General features: G+C 38.3%; 1 protein-coding gene across 2 annotated transcripts in view; it reads right to left on the bottom strand.

The window, feature by feature from the left end:
• The window catches only part of LOC107691735 (phosphatidylserine decarboxylase proenzyme, mitochondrial-like), a 22,810-nt gene extending 15,529 nt beyond the window's left edge, over window positions 1-7,281 (bottom strand). Inside the window, exons 1-2 of one of the 2 annotated variants that reach the window (XM_016490532.1) lie at window positions 6,827-7,281; window positions 1,852-2,017 (exon numbers count right to left, since the gene is read on the bottom strand). In XM_016490532.1, the coding sequence (XP_016346018.1) occupies window positions 1,852-2,017; window positions 6,827-6,891 (231 nt within the window). In that variant the 5' untranslated portion in view covers window positions 6,892-7,281. Of the gene's footprint in view, window positions 1-1,851; window positions 2,018-6,644 lie in introns of both variants that reach the window. The other variant, XM_016490531.1, reaches the window with a different exon arrangement.
• Between the last annotated feature and the right edge of the window lie 5,992 nt (window positions 7,282-13,273).

The raw sequence follows: 13,273 nt of genomic DNA on the forward strand, positions 1-13,273 counted from the left end.
AAAGATGTGTACACTCATTATTAATGCATGTGAGCATCTAAAGAGTTTTAAACCTGCTGTATTGAGTCCAGCACCTGCATATGGCTTTACGTCACCCGCTGTGCACCATGTGCTCCAACGTGTGCTTTCCTAGAGTGTTTAGATCAGTGTAGCTCGCTGATCGTTACTGATCTGGGCAAAAGGAATGATCCTAGATCAGTGTTACAGATAGTATGGAGGCTGATGCATGACAGGAGCTGGCCCGAGTGTTCAGTGTAAGTGGATTACTGTAGTTAGCTTCAATCCCAGCTGACAGACAGGAGGCTAAATGTGGACACTCTCGGAGTCTTACAGGGTTGGTGGGTTGTAGATAATAGTTATGGCTTTAACAAGCAGGAAATGTAGGATATCTGACCCAGAAAATTCTCTTTTAAGAACCAAAAGTGTGTCATTATATGTTCTCTTTTTTTAAACAGCAAATAAATATACCAATACATTTATACTAACCTCTTAAAAAAATTGTCAATTAATTGCTTTATAAAATGCAAATTGAAAATTCAAATAAAGAGTTCACATCCTAGAGTATTTTAAAAAATCTTATCTGTGTAATATTATTTATTATTAGTTATAATAATGTATTATTATTATTATATTTACTTAATTAAACTCCAGTTGCTAGTGGTAATGGTTTTGTTTTGTTTGCTATACTTGTTTTACGTTGGTTTGGCAAATGGGAAATAGTTGAGATGCAAGGTCTATGTTTCTTTTTATTTCAGGTGCTGTGAGGATAATTAAATAACTATAATAAATAATAAATGACTCCTTTCATTAACAAAACATAATAACATTACAACCGAATGCTGAATATGTTAAAAGTATTAAAGATATATTAAATATAAAAATATACTCATATATATATATATATACTCTTAGTATACTTATTACTTGTATAATTAAATTAAAATTACTAATTACTTACTATACTTATATATAGAGATGTCCCGATCAGGTTTTTTGTGCCCCCGATCTGATCGGAGTCATTGAATATTGAGTATCTGCTGATACCGAGTCTCGATCCGATACTTGTATATTCCTAGTGTACTTAAATATAGTTATATACTTAAAACTTTATTATTGTGTATTGCAAATATTATTGGCTCTAATGATAAATTGTTTGAGAAGTTCCTAATTTGTAAGTGGATAAAAGCATCCGCTAAATGACTAAAGGAAACGTAATATGTGTACTACTATCAGTGTGGCAGTTATATGTACAAGATTTCATAATCATGATGCCATGACGCCTGATTTAGATTAACAAACCAAACGTTTTCCTTTTTCTCTGTAACTTCCTGTCTGCCACTGGAGATACGGTATCTGCTTCAGAGCATCCGCATGGGCTGACTGGCAATGTTTTTTTGGGAACTGAACAATAGTGGTGTCAGAACCACCGTGGCACGATGCCCTCGACTGGGTCTAGAGACAAAGTGTTCCTCAGTTCAGAGCTGCACTGTGGGACAATGGCTCTTTTCACACGAGTCCCAATGGAGCTCAGAGCTCAGCGGGTCCATATGCAAGCGGCCATCTGCTGATAGCAGCAGCACGTTCTGCTGACCTCACATCAGTTTTGTAGCTTCCTTTCTTCTCTGGGCTATGAATGAAAAGTACTGATCCCAGATCAGGGTTATTTAGGGCATTATTCCTTAATGATTCCAGTAACATTTCCTATAATCGTAGACAAAATCCCAAATGGCCATTACACATTGATTACTCACTGATGGATAGCATTTATGTCTCTGGATAGTGAGATTTTGCAAACTCAAACACACACAACATCAGTCTGTGGGCTCTATTTGTTGTTTCCACTGTACTTACTCTGCTTGTGGGCCTCCAGCCTACTTTGGCAAGAGGTTTGAGTGCTCCAAAGGGCAGGATGTAGTAGAGGATGGACAGAGGCCATGAGCGAAGGCGGACAGTAGCCCGGGACATGCAGCTCAGCTGGCCTAGTCGCCGCCGTAGGGCCAACTGTGGGAACTGCAACCTGCACAACACATCCGTGATGCCAAAGTGCACAAAATACCCAGACAGACACATGTGAAGTATAAAGAAGGTGGAAATGAAAGATATATGCACAGATGGTCTAAATGTTGTAGAGCAGGGGTACTCAGTCCTGTTAATGGAGATCTACCTGCTGCATAGTTCAGTTCAAACTATGCTCCAACCTGTTTGTAATTATCTAAGGTTCTTGAAGATCTTATTTAATTGGTAATTGGATAGGTATGGAGCTAAACTGTGCCTGTAGACCTCCAGGAAGAGGACTGAGCACCACTGTTATAGAGCAAATCTCAAGAAACCTGTCAAGACCATTTCTGGATCATATTTTACCCTAAAAATCTTAAGAAAGAAGTAAGAATTTTGTGAATTTGGGGCAGGATGATTTATATGTCTGTTCAATGAAAGACCGTGGGAGTGAAAACCTGCTGGAAAAAAATATTTCTGCAGTTCCATTTGTTGACACTAATGAAAAAATTACAAACTTTTTTGACAACTAAGCATGTATTTCCAAAACTGTTATTACCTCAAGGCAATAGAAAATCATTCAATTAAACATAAATATTACATAAATATAATTAAGTTCTTGACAATCATATTTGTCCACAATTGCCATTACTTTAAAAATGAAAAATAAAATTAATATTATTAAATTGAATTTTATATTATATAAATACTATTTATTATTATCATAATTACAATTAATATTATTAAACTAAATACAAATATAATTACATTAAATACATTAAAATGGTCATGTATTCGTATAATTTCTGTTCAGTGAAAATTACTAAGATATTAGTACAATAATGAGAATACCCATTGAGAATAATAGGAATTACAAAAAAAAAAAAAAAAAAAAAGAAAAATGTATAAATTTGTTATGGTAATGGGAAATGGGCGAAAATTTAATTTATCAATATGTCACAATGCCAAAAAAACCCCAAAACAAAAACAACACATAATGGTCTAAGAAACATAATAGTCTTTTTTAATACAGTTTCTTGTTTCTTATTAATTTTAGGGTGAAATGTTACCTAAACATGTTTTCTTGAGATTCTTGAATAATAATAGAAAGAAGGAAATATTTATAAAAATGAAGAAACATACACACAGCCCACTCACACATACCAAAGACCAAACACAAAGACGCCCATACAGAAGACAATAAACAGCAGAAGACAAACGCTAGAAAAGATTCCTGAGATAGGAAAGAGACAGAAATAGCAATTCTCCACTTTACAGTAAATCTAACCTCATGGCTGTTCACACTGCTTTTATTGACTAAACTGACCATATACTCCTCTCCTTTCAGCTCAATTCCACTTACATCAGTCTAAGCAAAGGCTGCTTTCACCTGCTTAACACCTTTAGTCTCATTTAGGGTTTATCGTCAACTTCCTGCTACACTTGCACTAGAAATGGTACATGAGGAGAAATACATGACCAAAGGCATGGTCCAGTCTCAAAAAAAGGCCACATTTTAATCAACATAAACCTATTTAACCAACACGAACATGCATGTTTTTATGGGTCATGCCGAGTGGGATGCTTCCACAGAACTACTGAAGCCATGAGGGATATCCGCCAGTAATCTTTTTTTAATTTTTTGTGTCCATTGCGCTATTTTTAGCACCAGTGCGGGTGGATAACATTCCAGATCAACACAACTGTTAGGCGAACGGAACGGCACGTGCAAGAATATTGCACCTCTATTCTAGTCCAGTCGATGGAACGCGTTGTCTTGTTTGGCTAGAACTGCTCGCTTTTTATTGAGAATGACACTAAGAGCTACTGCTTCTGGCTAAAGTGAGATTAGCTTTACTGTGTCAGTAAAGTGGGTCATATTTGGCCCTGAAAGTGATGACACAGCACCAGCGGGGTTGACAGCTACCATCCAGGGCTGCAGCTACATGGGCTATCTATAGAATATAATACTGTGTCCACCCTAATCAGGATGAAACCCTGTTCTGACCTGTGGACAGAGGAGACTTAGCCATAAAAGGCTAACACAAACACTCAATGTGTCACCTGACTTTGCTCACAATGATGCACACCAGAACATCTTTACTTTGACCCTTTCAAAATGTGCTATCCAATAACCTCTGTTTGAGAGATCAACATTTTCTTCATGGTCAGGGCGAGTAATCAGATGGTAATAATCCTCAAGTGTATTGACGATAAAAACTATAGCAACACTAGCTCACGCCAGGTTTGTCGGGTTCAGTGGGCAACCTTTTGGTGCCTGGGCTACATTATTTCCCTCCACAATCTTAAAGTACATTGACCTGTTGTGCATCATCATAACAGCACGATTCCTCTCCCACAGAAAGGTGTACATTTTTATTGCTCTTACTCTAAATAGACAAACTGTAGCAGGCATAACATCGGACCATACTTTGGAGACCAGTCTAGTCACAGCTCTGGTATGAGCAAATGTAAATAGTGATGCTCAAAGTCCTTTGAGTAAAAGAAAGCGAGTCCACTTGGCAGCCATCTTGGTAATGGCGCCAAACAGAAACTTCCAGTTAAGTACAGCTTCTATGCATTTGAAAGGTTAAAGACTGAAATCTCTGAAGCTGTTTTTCAATGTAACATTAAAATAATATTGCCTCATGCCTCTACCTAAAACTCCAAAAATGTACCTATACATACAATTCACTTCAGTTTCCAAACACTAGTGGCAGTCGTGATGATTATAGGGGTAGATTATTAATTTGTAAACTAACTCACTTTGATGTTGGCATCATAAAATGTTCTATATGTATGGCTTTTCTGACATAGTAAACTTGCTCGATAGCTCACCTGGTACAACACTGCACTTGCATTGCGGAGCATATATGTACGAGTCCCATGAAATACGAGAGCTCAAAAACTTGTGGAAGCAATCTAAATTGCAGGGTTGCTTTAGCAAATGCGTTTGCATTTCATGTTTGCTTTTGTTAACACTACTGGTTAGGTTTAAAGTAGGGTTAAGTCTAGACAGTACATCATTTTCAATCATGATAGAGCATTAACCTTTTAACGCCGACAATTCACTTTGAAAGTGTCGCGAAATGTGCAAGAAGCAATGTAGTATAATTTTGCAGAAATGTTGTCATGGGCATGTTTTCCAGTGTGCCTGGGTTACTGGTATTGTATGTTCTTTAACTCAAGCAATACAAAAATAGCTGTATTTTTAGGTCAGTCAACGAATACGCATGAGCATTCAAATATAAACAAACAGGTAATGCCTCTATGAAAAAAAAGCGTTTAGCACTTTAAACTGTGAACCATTATTACATAATGTTTAATATGGCCTATGATTAGACAGCGTCCTACCTTCTGCTCACATTTATTTGTAGGGTTTTGTTCAAATCTTTCATTTAAAAATTCTACCTAACTTGACCTGCACCTGGCAGACAAACATTTCTGCCTGGAAGTAAAAAAAAAAAGACAAAAGGCTTACATTGAAGTTTGGATTTGAGCCAATACAGAGGGCTCTTTTCACTTGGGACACTAAGCAACCACGTAAAAAGCCATAGCAACGTCCTAGAATCACAAAAGCAACTTTGCCGATGCCACCACCACTCACATTTTCTTGAAAATGTAAAAATCTAGTGTCCTTTGTCACAACATATTTAGAGGTAAAACTACTCATTATTACACAACCTAACAATGAACCTGATAACCCGCGTTTAGCAGCTCCTCTGTGCAAATATTGTTTCCATCCTATAACTACATTTGTAAAAGTGCTGTGCAAATGCCTGGTATAACCTTTCACATTAAACACTTTTAGCGCTGTGCATTATGTAACCTCATTCTAGCGGTTGGCAAATCCAGTTAATATGCCAAAGTGTGCGCTGTGCCCTAGTGCGCTTAAACGGCTCTAAACAATGACTCTGGGTTTTTACGAGAGCTTTCAGTCATCAGTTTATCATTCAATTGAATTTAGAGCGTTTCTACCCCTCCCCCATCCTGTCCAGAGCAGATGAATAGCCATCGCAGAACCTTGCAGTTCAACAGCTATTCACAGTGCATTACACAAACTGCGGAGGCTGTTTGAGAGCTGATGATTGCAGCCAGTAAAAAGACAACGTAAAGTCTTCGGATTCGGACTCTTTCTCTTTCGCACACACTCTGTCCTACATAGCCCCCCTCGTTTCCTCATTGCAGGCACATATTGGCCAATCAGTGGCTGAATCTGAGCCTCCCTTAGCTCTTTGCATCTTTCGCTCAATCCAGGGGAACAGCATCTGCTCCGAGTAGAGCTATGCAAATGGTGTGGATTGAATTGGACGGAGAGTGCTCGCAACAGCCTAATGTTACGTTGCAATTAGGCCTAACACAATTGCCGGGACAGTGACGGGGGCTCATCCGGGGGGACCGAGTCCCGTCACACGAACTCACACTGCACACTGATTGTCCCTCTGCAGGGTGGCCCAGTTCATGCAAGGTCTCCGTAATCCCTCTCGCTCGCCCACTTTCCAGCTCTGCTGATCCTTCAATTGTCCTCTCTCACTCACGAGTGCGCCGACAACAACTGTTCTAGATGCGACCAGCAAAATTCACCCGTCATCCACACACATTCTCAGCCTGAACTACATCCTAGCATCTCACACACTCCTTGCCGGTACCTGAATCGGCTCTGGTGGCTGAGCTGAGCCGGGTCCCCCGGGCCGGCGTTGTTGGCGCCGTGTGCGGGCTCTCCTGTCGCTCCCGCTGAGGAGCCCGGTGGACGGAAACGCCGCACATCAACCCTGACTCTGTGGAGATTGTAGCAACAGGGAGAGCTGTGCAAAGACCTGCGGCATCTCACCATTTCCCCGCAGTGCTCCGCACCGGCCCCTTCTGCTTCTGCTGCTTCAGACTCCCCTGACACATGATCACTGCGGAGGGATTAGTGCGTATGGCAGGCTTTAGCTCTCTCTCACGCTCACTCCGTCCGTCTGTCCCGGTGGTTTTCCGCTGCAAAGCTTAAAGACCAGCCCTCACTGCTCGTCACATGTGGGATGCTTAACTGCGATTGGTCAACCGGAGGATGAGTCCACCTTCTCTTCTAAGCCGCTGCTGAATTCAAGGCCTGGTGCTGCTGGGAAGGTGGCAATATGAAAAGGAGGAGGAGAGGGAGGGGTTTGTAAACAGACAATCCTGTCAGCACGTGCTCGGTAGATTCTGAATTCCATCTATGACCCCATCCCCCCTCTCTCTCTCTCATCTCTTTCTCAACTGAAGGATAAAGAGCAATGAGCTCCCGATGGTTATGATAAATGATTTCTGATCTCAAAATCCCTTTGACTACAAAGTCCACCGCATCAAAAAAGCCTAAAAAACAGTGCATTTACTTTAACTTGTTTTTTATTTTAAGAATATAACTTTCTGCATGTTCTAGAAAACATTTTAGTACAGCAACAATGTGTAAGAAAATCTATGAGTGCATATACCAATTTATATGAATTTTATTTTCATTCATATCAACATATACAGATCTCCAAAAATTTGAATATTGTGAAAAAGTTCTTTTTTTGTAACTTATTTCAAAAAGTGAAACTTGTATATTCTAGATTCATTACATGTAAAGTAAAATATTTCAAAAGTTTTTTTGGTTTAAATTTGATGATTAGAACTTACAGCTCACGAAAGCCAAAAATCCAGTATCTCAAAATAATAGAATATTTCCTAAGATCAAAAAAAAAAAAAAAAAAAAAAAAAAAAAAGGATTTGTAAAACAGAAAAGCTCAAGTTCTTTAAAGTGTGTTCATTTATGCACTCAATACTTAGTTGGGGCTCCTTTAGCACAAATTACAGCATCAGTGAAGTGTGGCATGGAAGTGATCAGCCTGTGGCACGACTGAAGCCCAGGTTTCTTTAATAGCGGCCTTCAGCTCGTCTGTATTGTTGAATCGACTGTTTCTCATCTTTCTCTTGAAAATATCCCATAGATTCCATATGGGGTTCAGGTCAGGCATGTTGGCTGGCCAATCAAGCACAGTAATATCATGGTCAGCAAACCACTTGGAAGTGGTTTTGGCACTGTGGGCAGGTGCTAAAGTCCTGTTGGAAAAGGAAATAAGCATCTCCACAAAGCTTGAGTGCTCCAAAAAAGGGGAAGTCATGGCCTAATGGTTAGAGAGTCGGACTCATAACCCAAAGGTTGTGGGTTCGAGTCTCGTACCGGCAGGGATTGTAGGTGGGGGGAGTGAATGTACAGCGCTCCCTCCCACCTTCAATACCACGACTGAGGTGCCCTTGAGCAAGGCACCGAACCCCCAACTGCTCCCCGGGCGCCGCAGCATAAATGGCTGCCCACTGCTCCGGGTGTGTGTTCACGGTGTGTGTGTGTTCACTGCTGTGTGTGTGCACTTTGGATGGGTTAAATGCAGAGCACTAATTCCGAGTATGGGTCACCATACTTGGCCACATGTCACGTCACTTCAAAATCTCCTGGTAGACGGCTGCACTGACTTTGGACTTTATAAAACACAATGGACCAACACCAGCAGACGTCACGTCACCACAAATCATCATTGACTTTGGAAACTTCACACTGGACTTCAAGCAGCTTGGATTCTGTGCCTCTCCAGTCTTCCTCCAGACCTTGATTTCCAAATGAAATGCAAAATGTACTTTTATCTGAAAAGAGGACTTTGGACCACTGAGCACCAGTCCAGTTCTTTTTCTGCTTAGCCCAGGTAAGATGCTTCTGACATTTCTTTCTTGCTTATTCCACACATAAAATAGTTTGACAACCTGATGAAGAAAAAAATTCAAGCCCACAACACAAATATACAACCACTTAAATAATAAAAAAAGACTTACAAAGGAAATCTTCACACTCACTTGTACAGTGACACAATAAGAGGTCTGTCGATCTTCTTAAAGGACTACACTCCACTCACTGTCTTTGTACTAGGATCCGCTCAGATATGACATGTGTGTGATGTGATGTCATCACTAAATATTAACCAGACCAATGAGTGAAAGGGCTTACTTCCTATTTGATGACTGTCAAAGAGCCCATCCCACTCCATAAACACACAACTGCAGACAGCTATAGCATGTGTATTCAGTAGACACAGAGAAATAAATATAACTGACAGGACCAAGGGCTTGTGATTAAAGTCATTAAGGAAATAATCACTGTACTTTTGCCACAATAATTTTCACAGAGCGATTGCTTTTGTGCTATGACAACTATTGCAACATACTGTGACTCGTAATTTTTTTGGGGCGGAGGGGTTTCGGTGAGCTGATATTACTTTTGGGAATTGGTTTGTAAAGATGCAGCACATGCTGGGCTAAATGATGCATTAAAAAAAAAAAGGATCTAGGAAAAGAATCTAGAACTAGGGCTGGGTAAAAAATATCGATATCTCGATTTTAATCGATTCTCATTTTTTATGGAACGATATTGATTCTTAAATCCCAAGAATCGATTAGTCTAGCCTGTTTTCAGTTAATGGACGGAACATTGAAGGGCACTTCCCATCCAATATATCGCAATAAGCATTGTGCTTTGGTACTTTTAATATGAAACAAAGTGTCAGATTTCAAATTCTGTCCATTATATTGCATTATTCAAACAATAAATGCTGTTTTGGCACTGTTTAATGTGGAGTGACAAATCGCTGTAGTGCCTCAGTTCAGCAGACGCGGTAGAACTAATAATCTCCTCCACATTAATACCAGTTTCAGCACAAAATAAACATGACTAAACATCTGAAGGCAAGTTAAAAGAAAGAGTACAACTTTACGATCCATATCCCGTCTCATGTAATCTCTCAATCAGTGTTTCAGACGCACAAAGACGTCAATATAACAGCTTGTAAACAATGTCACATAACGTCACATTTACCTCAGAAAAAACATATTCGGTGACCATAAACTCATTAGTCAGCTATAAAAATTAAACTGTAGAGAGAGGCATTTTGCTAAATATATGCGCCATATATTCATTGTAATTTTTACTGTTCTTCAATGTTTAATTTATATTTTTTATGGCAACCACAATTTATATATATTTTTTTATTTATAATTTAAATAAATTAATGCGACTTACAGTGCATTCAGGCTATACATTTTTTACCAGTATGTGTGTTCCCTGGGAATAGAACCCACGACCTTTTGCGCTGTTAACGCAATGCTCTACCACTGAGCCACAGGACCACTATAAATATATAACCATTTATATTTAAAAAAATTAATTGAAGTAGAAATATTATGTAATTGTAACTTTTATTATAAAAACTTAATTAAGTGTTATTTAAGCAGTTGTATAGCCTAAAAAATCTGTCAGTTTTAAAGGGATAGTTCACCCAAAAATGAAAATTCTGTCATTAATTACTCACCCTCATTTCGTTCCAAACCCGTAAGACCTCCGTTCATCCTCGGAACACAATTTAAGATATTTTTGACAGCTCTCTGACCCTCCCATAGACAGCAAGAGAACTACCATTATCAGCGTCCAGAAACGTAGCAAGGAGATTGGTAAAATAATCCACGAGACATCAGGGGTTCAACCATAATATTACGAAGCAACAAGAATACTTTTTGTGTGCATAAGAAAAAAAAAACGACTTTATTCAACAATTCATCTCCTCCGCGTCACCCTAGCGCCATTTTGGAGAGTATCCACTGAACGCAAACAGCGCATGTTCTGTGTCAGCCATTTTCTACGTTTTCTACATTGTTTGTGCTTTGATTTGAACGAAAACAACGTATCCGTGTATTCTCGTAACGTCGTAATATTATGGTTGAACCCCTGATGTCACATGGATTATTTTACTGATCTCCTTGCTACGTTTCTGGACGTTGATCGTGGTAGTACCCTTACTGTCTATGGGAGGGTCAGAGAGCTGTCAGATTCCATCAAAAATATCTTAATTTGTGTTCCGAAGATGAACGAAGATATTACGGGTTTGGAACGACATGAGGTAATTAATGTAGTAATTAATGACAGAATTTTCATTTTTGGGTGAACTATCCCTTTAACCTTCAATATTATAGTAATGTAGTACCAACTGACTCTCATGTAGGCCTATATTTTACAGCATTAGTTAAGAGAATTTTTTTCCTTGAAAAAATTTGGCATGTGTACCTGATATACATATACAAAATAATCGATATTGAATCGAATCGGGAATCAAATCGAATCGAATCGTGAAATTTGTGTCAAAACCAAGCCCTATCTAGAACGTTTCCTTTATTTCAGTCTGTCTGCAATCAAATACAAATATGAAAGAGAAGAAAATGTCAACCCTAAAATAAGAAAAATAGTAATTAAAAATTCATTTTAGACATTAGCAATTTTTAGTTTTGCGTCAAAACATATTGAAGACTGCTTTATTATAATTATAAAAATGATTTAGTGAACTGACTTAGCATCATGATGAAAGAGCATCAGAATTATAATTATAAAATGATATATTATTTAAAAAAACTTATTTTAAATTGTAATAATATTTCAAAATATGACTATTTTATTGTATTTTATAAATGCTGCCTTGGTGAGCATAAGAGACTTCTTGTAAGAAACTGATCCCAAAACCTGACCAGTAGACAATAACAATTATTACACTTTAGTTTATCGATTTAGTATCATGACAGAAGATTTATCATCCATTTATTACCTCTAGGCTACAAACATAACAAATCCATTGTGTGTCTTAGAAGGTTCTGGAAAAGGGGCACACTTACACAAAGAGTACCGTTATCTCCGGCAGCGAGGCTTTCTGCCGCACTGTGCCTTATCTGTAAATCTACAACAAACCTGCTGAACTGAAATCTGTCCTCATATATCAGGCGTAACATAAATGAAGAGTTCATAACTGACAGTCTGTGAACACCAATCATACACAGAGCAAATGGGTGTTTCAATGGTATGAATACCACAGACAAATACGCATGCATGATTAAGATACATACTACGTGAGTTTAATACGTCTGAAAATGTCAAAAGCACTGACTATTTCTACATGGTTAGAATGCAATGAAATCACATAAGGGTTAAAAATGGCATTGATTCAGCCACTGTATAAATAGTCTTGTCCCTAGTAGCTTTATTGCCCAACCCCCTTTCCATGCAAGAAGAAATCTTGCTATTGTTTGTGAGGTACAAGTCTGCCATGGTGCTGAATGCCCTTGAAAACCATTGCTGTGTGAATGCCAGGACTAAATCCCAATAAAATATATATAAATAGGCCGATTTATAGACAGAGAGTGTTGGTTCTGGATGCTACTGTTGGCTTTGTGCATTACTGCAAAATGTCCCAATGTCATGTTTAAAGTCACAAAGATCAAGTTTTTAGAGGTTGTGTCAACTGACTTAACTGCATTATAACAGCTTTGTGTGCAAACATAACTGTCCGGCGAGACAGGTCATCAGTGGGTCACAATGAGTGACCGTTAAACAGGAGCTCCACGTTGGAGGCTGATGTTTATCTGCCTATATGAAGCAGATAAAACTACAGCTCTCTAGGGAAAGCCTTCAAACAAAACCAGCCAATCAGATGCTAGTGACAACACCAGTGAATTTCAACACGCTCAGGTGATTTGGACACTCAAACAACCCGATCAGCCGGCTGGTATTAAAGGCCACACAATAAATGAACACCACATTGTACCTGTCCTGGACTTGTGACATGTCATTACATAAGGGAACATTTCATTAAAAAAAATTCATAAACAAATAAATTAATTAAGTGTGATTATTAAAATTAGGTTTGATCAAGTATGATCATCTTTAATAGTATTAGACCAGATTCATGTAGTAAGCATTTTTGATTACCACTGGATAAGAAAAAAATGACTTAACTTTTTTCTAATTTGTGTTTTTATTTTATATTTTTTATATTGTATTTTATTGAGGTTATTTAAATTGGTTAAAGTCAATTTAAATAACTTAGCACAAGCAACAGAATTCAGGCTTGCCAAACAAAATAAATTGCCAAGATCTTCACTGTAACAGTTTGACATCTCCAGCAATGTCACACTGTCACTTTCAAGTTTAAATGTTTGTACACCCTGGATTATCAAAGCAACACCACAATCTCTCTGACAGAGCAGTAAATGACACAACAGCTTCTCTGTATCTTAGGATCTGTTTACACTTGGCCACTTCATGCTTTTTCATTGATCATATAGCTATTCTAATATATCATTATGCAAATAATTCTATATAATATATGCACCTTTTTCTTCCTGTAAGAGCAGGAAGATTATATATATATATATATATATATATATATATATATGTGTGTGTGTGTGT

The sequence above is a fragment of the Sinocyclocheilus anshuiensis genome, unplaced genomic scaffold (assembly GCF_001515605.1).
Source record: "Sinocyclocheilus anshuiensis isolate Anshui unplaced genomic scaffold, SAMN03320099.WGS_v1.1 scaffold246, whole genome shotgun sequence".
NCBI classification, from domain to species: domain Eukaryota; kingdom Metazoa; phylum Chordata; class Actinopteri; order Cypriniformes; family Cyprinidae; genus Sinocyclocheilus; species Sinocyclocheilus anshuiensis.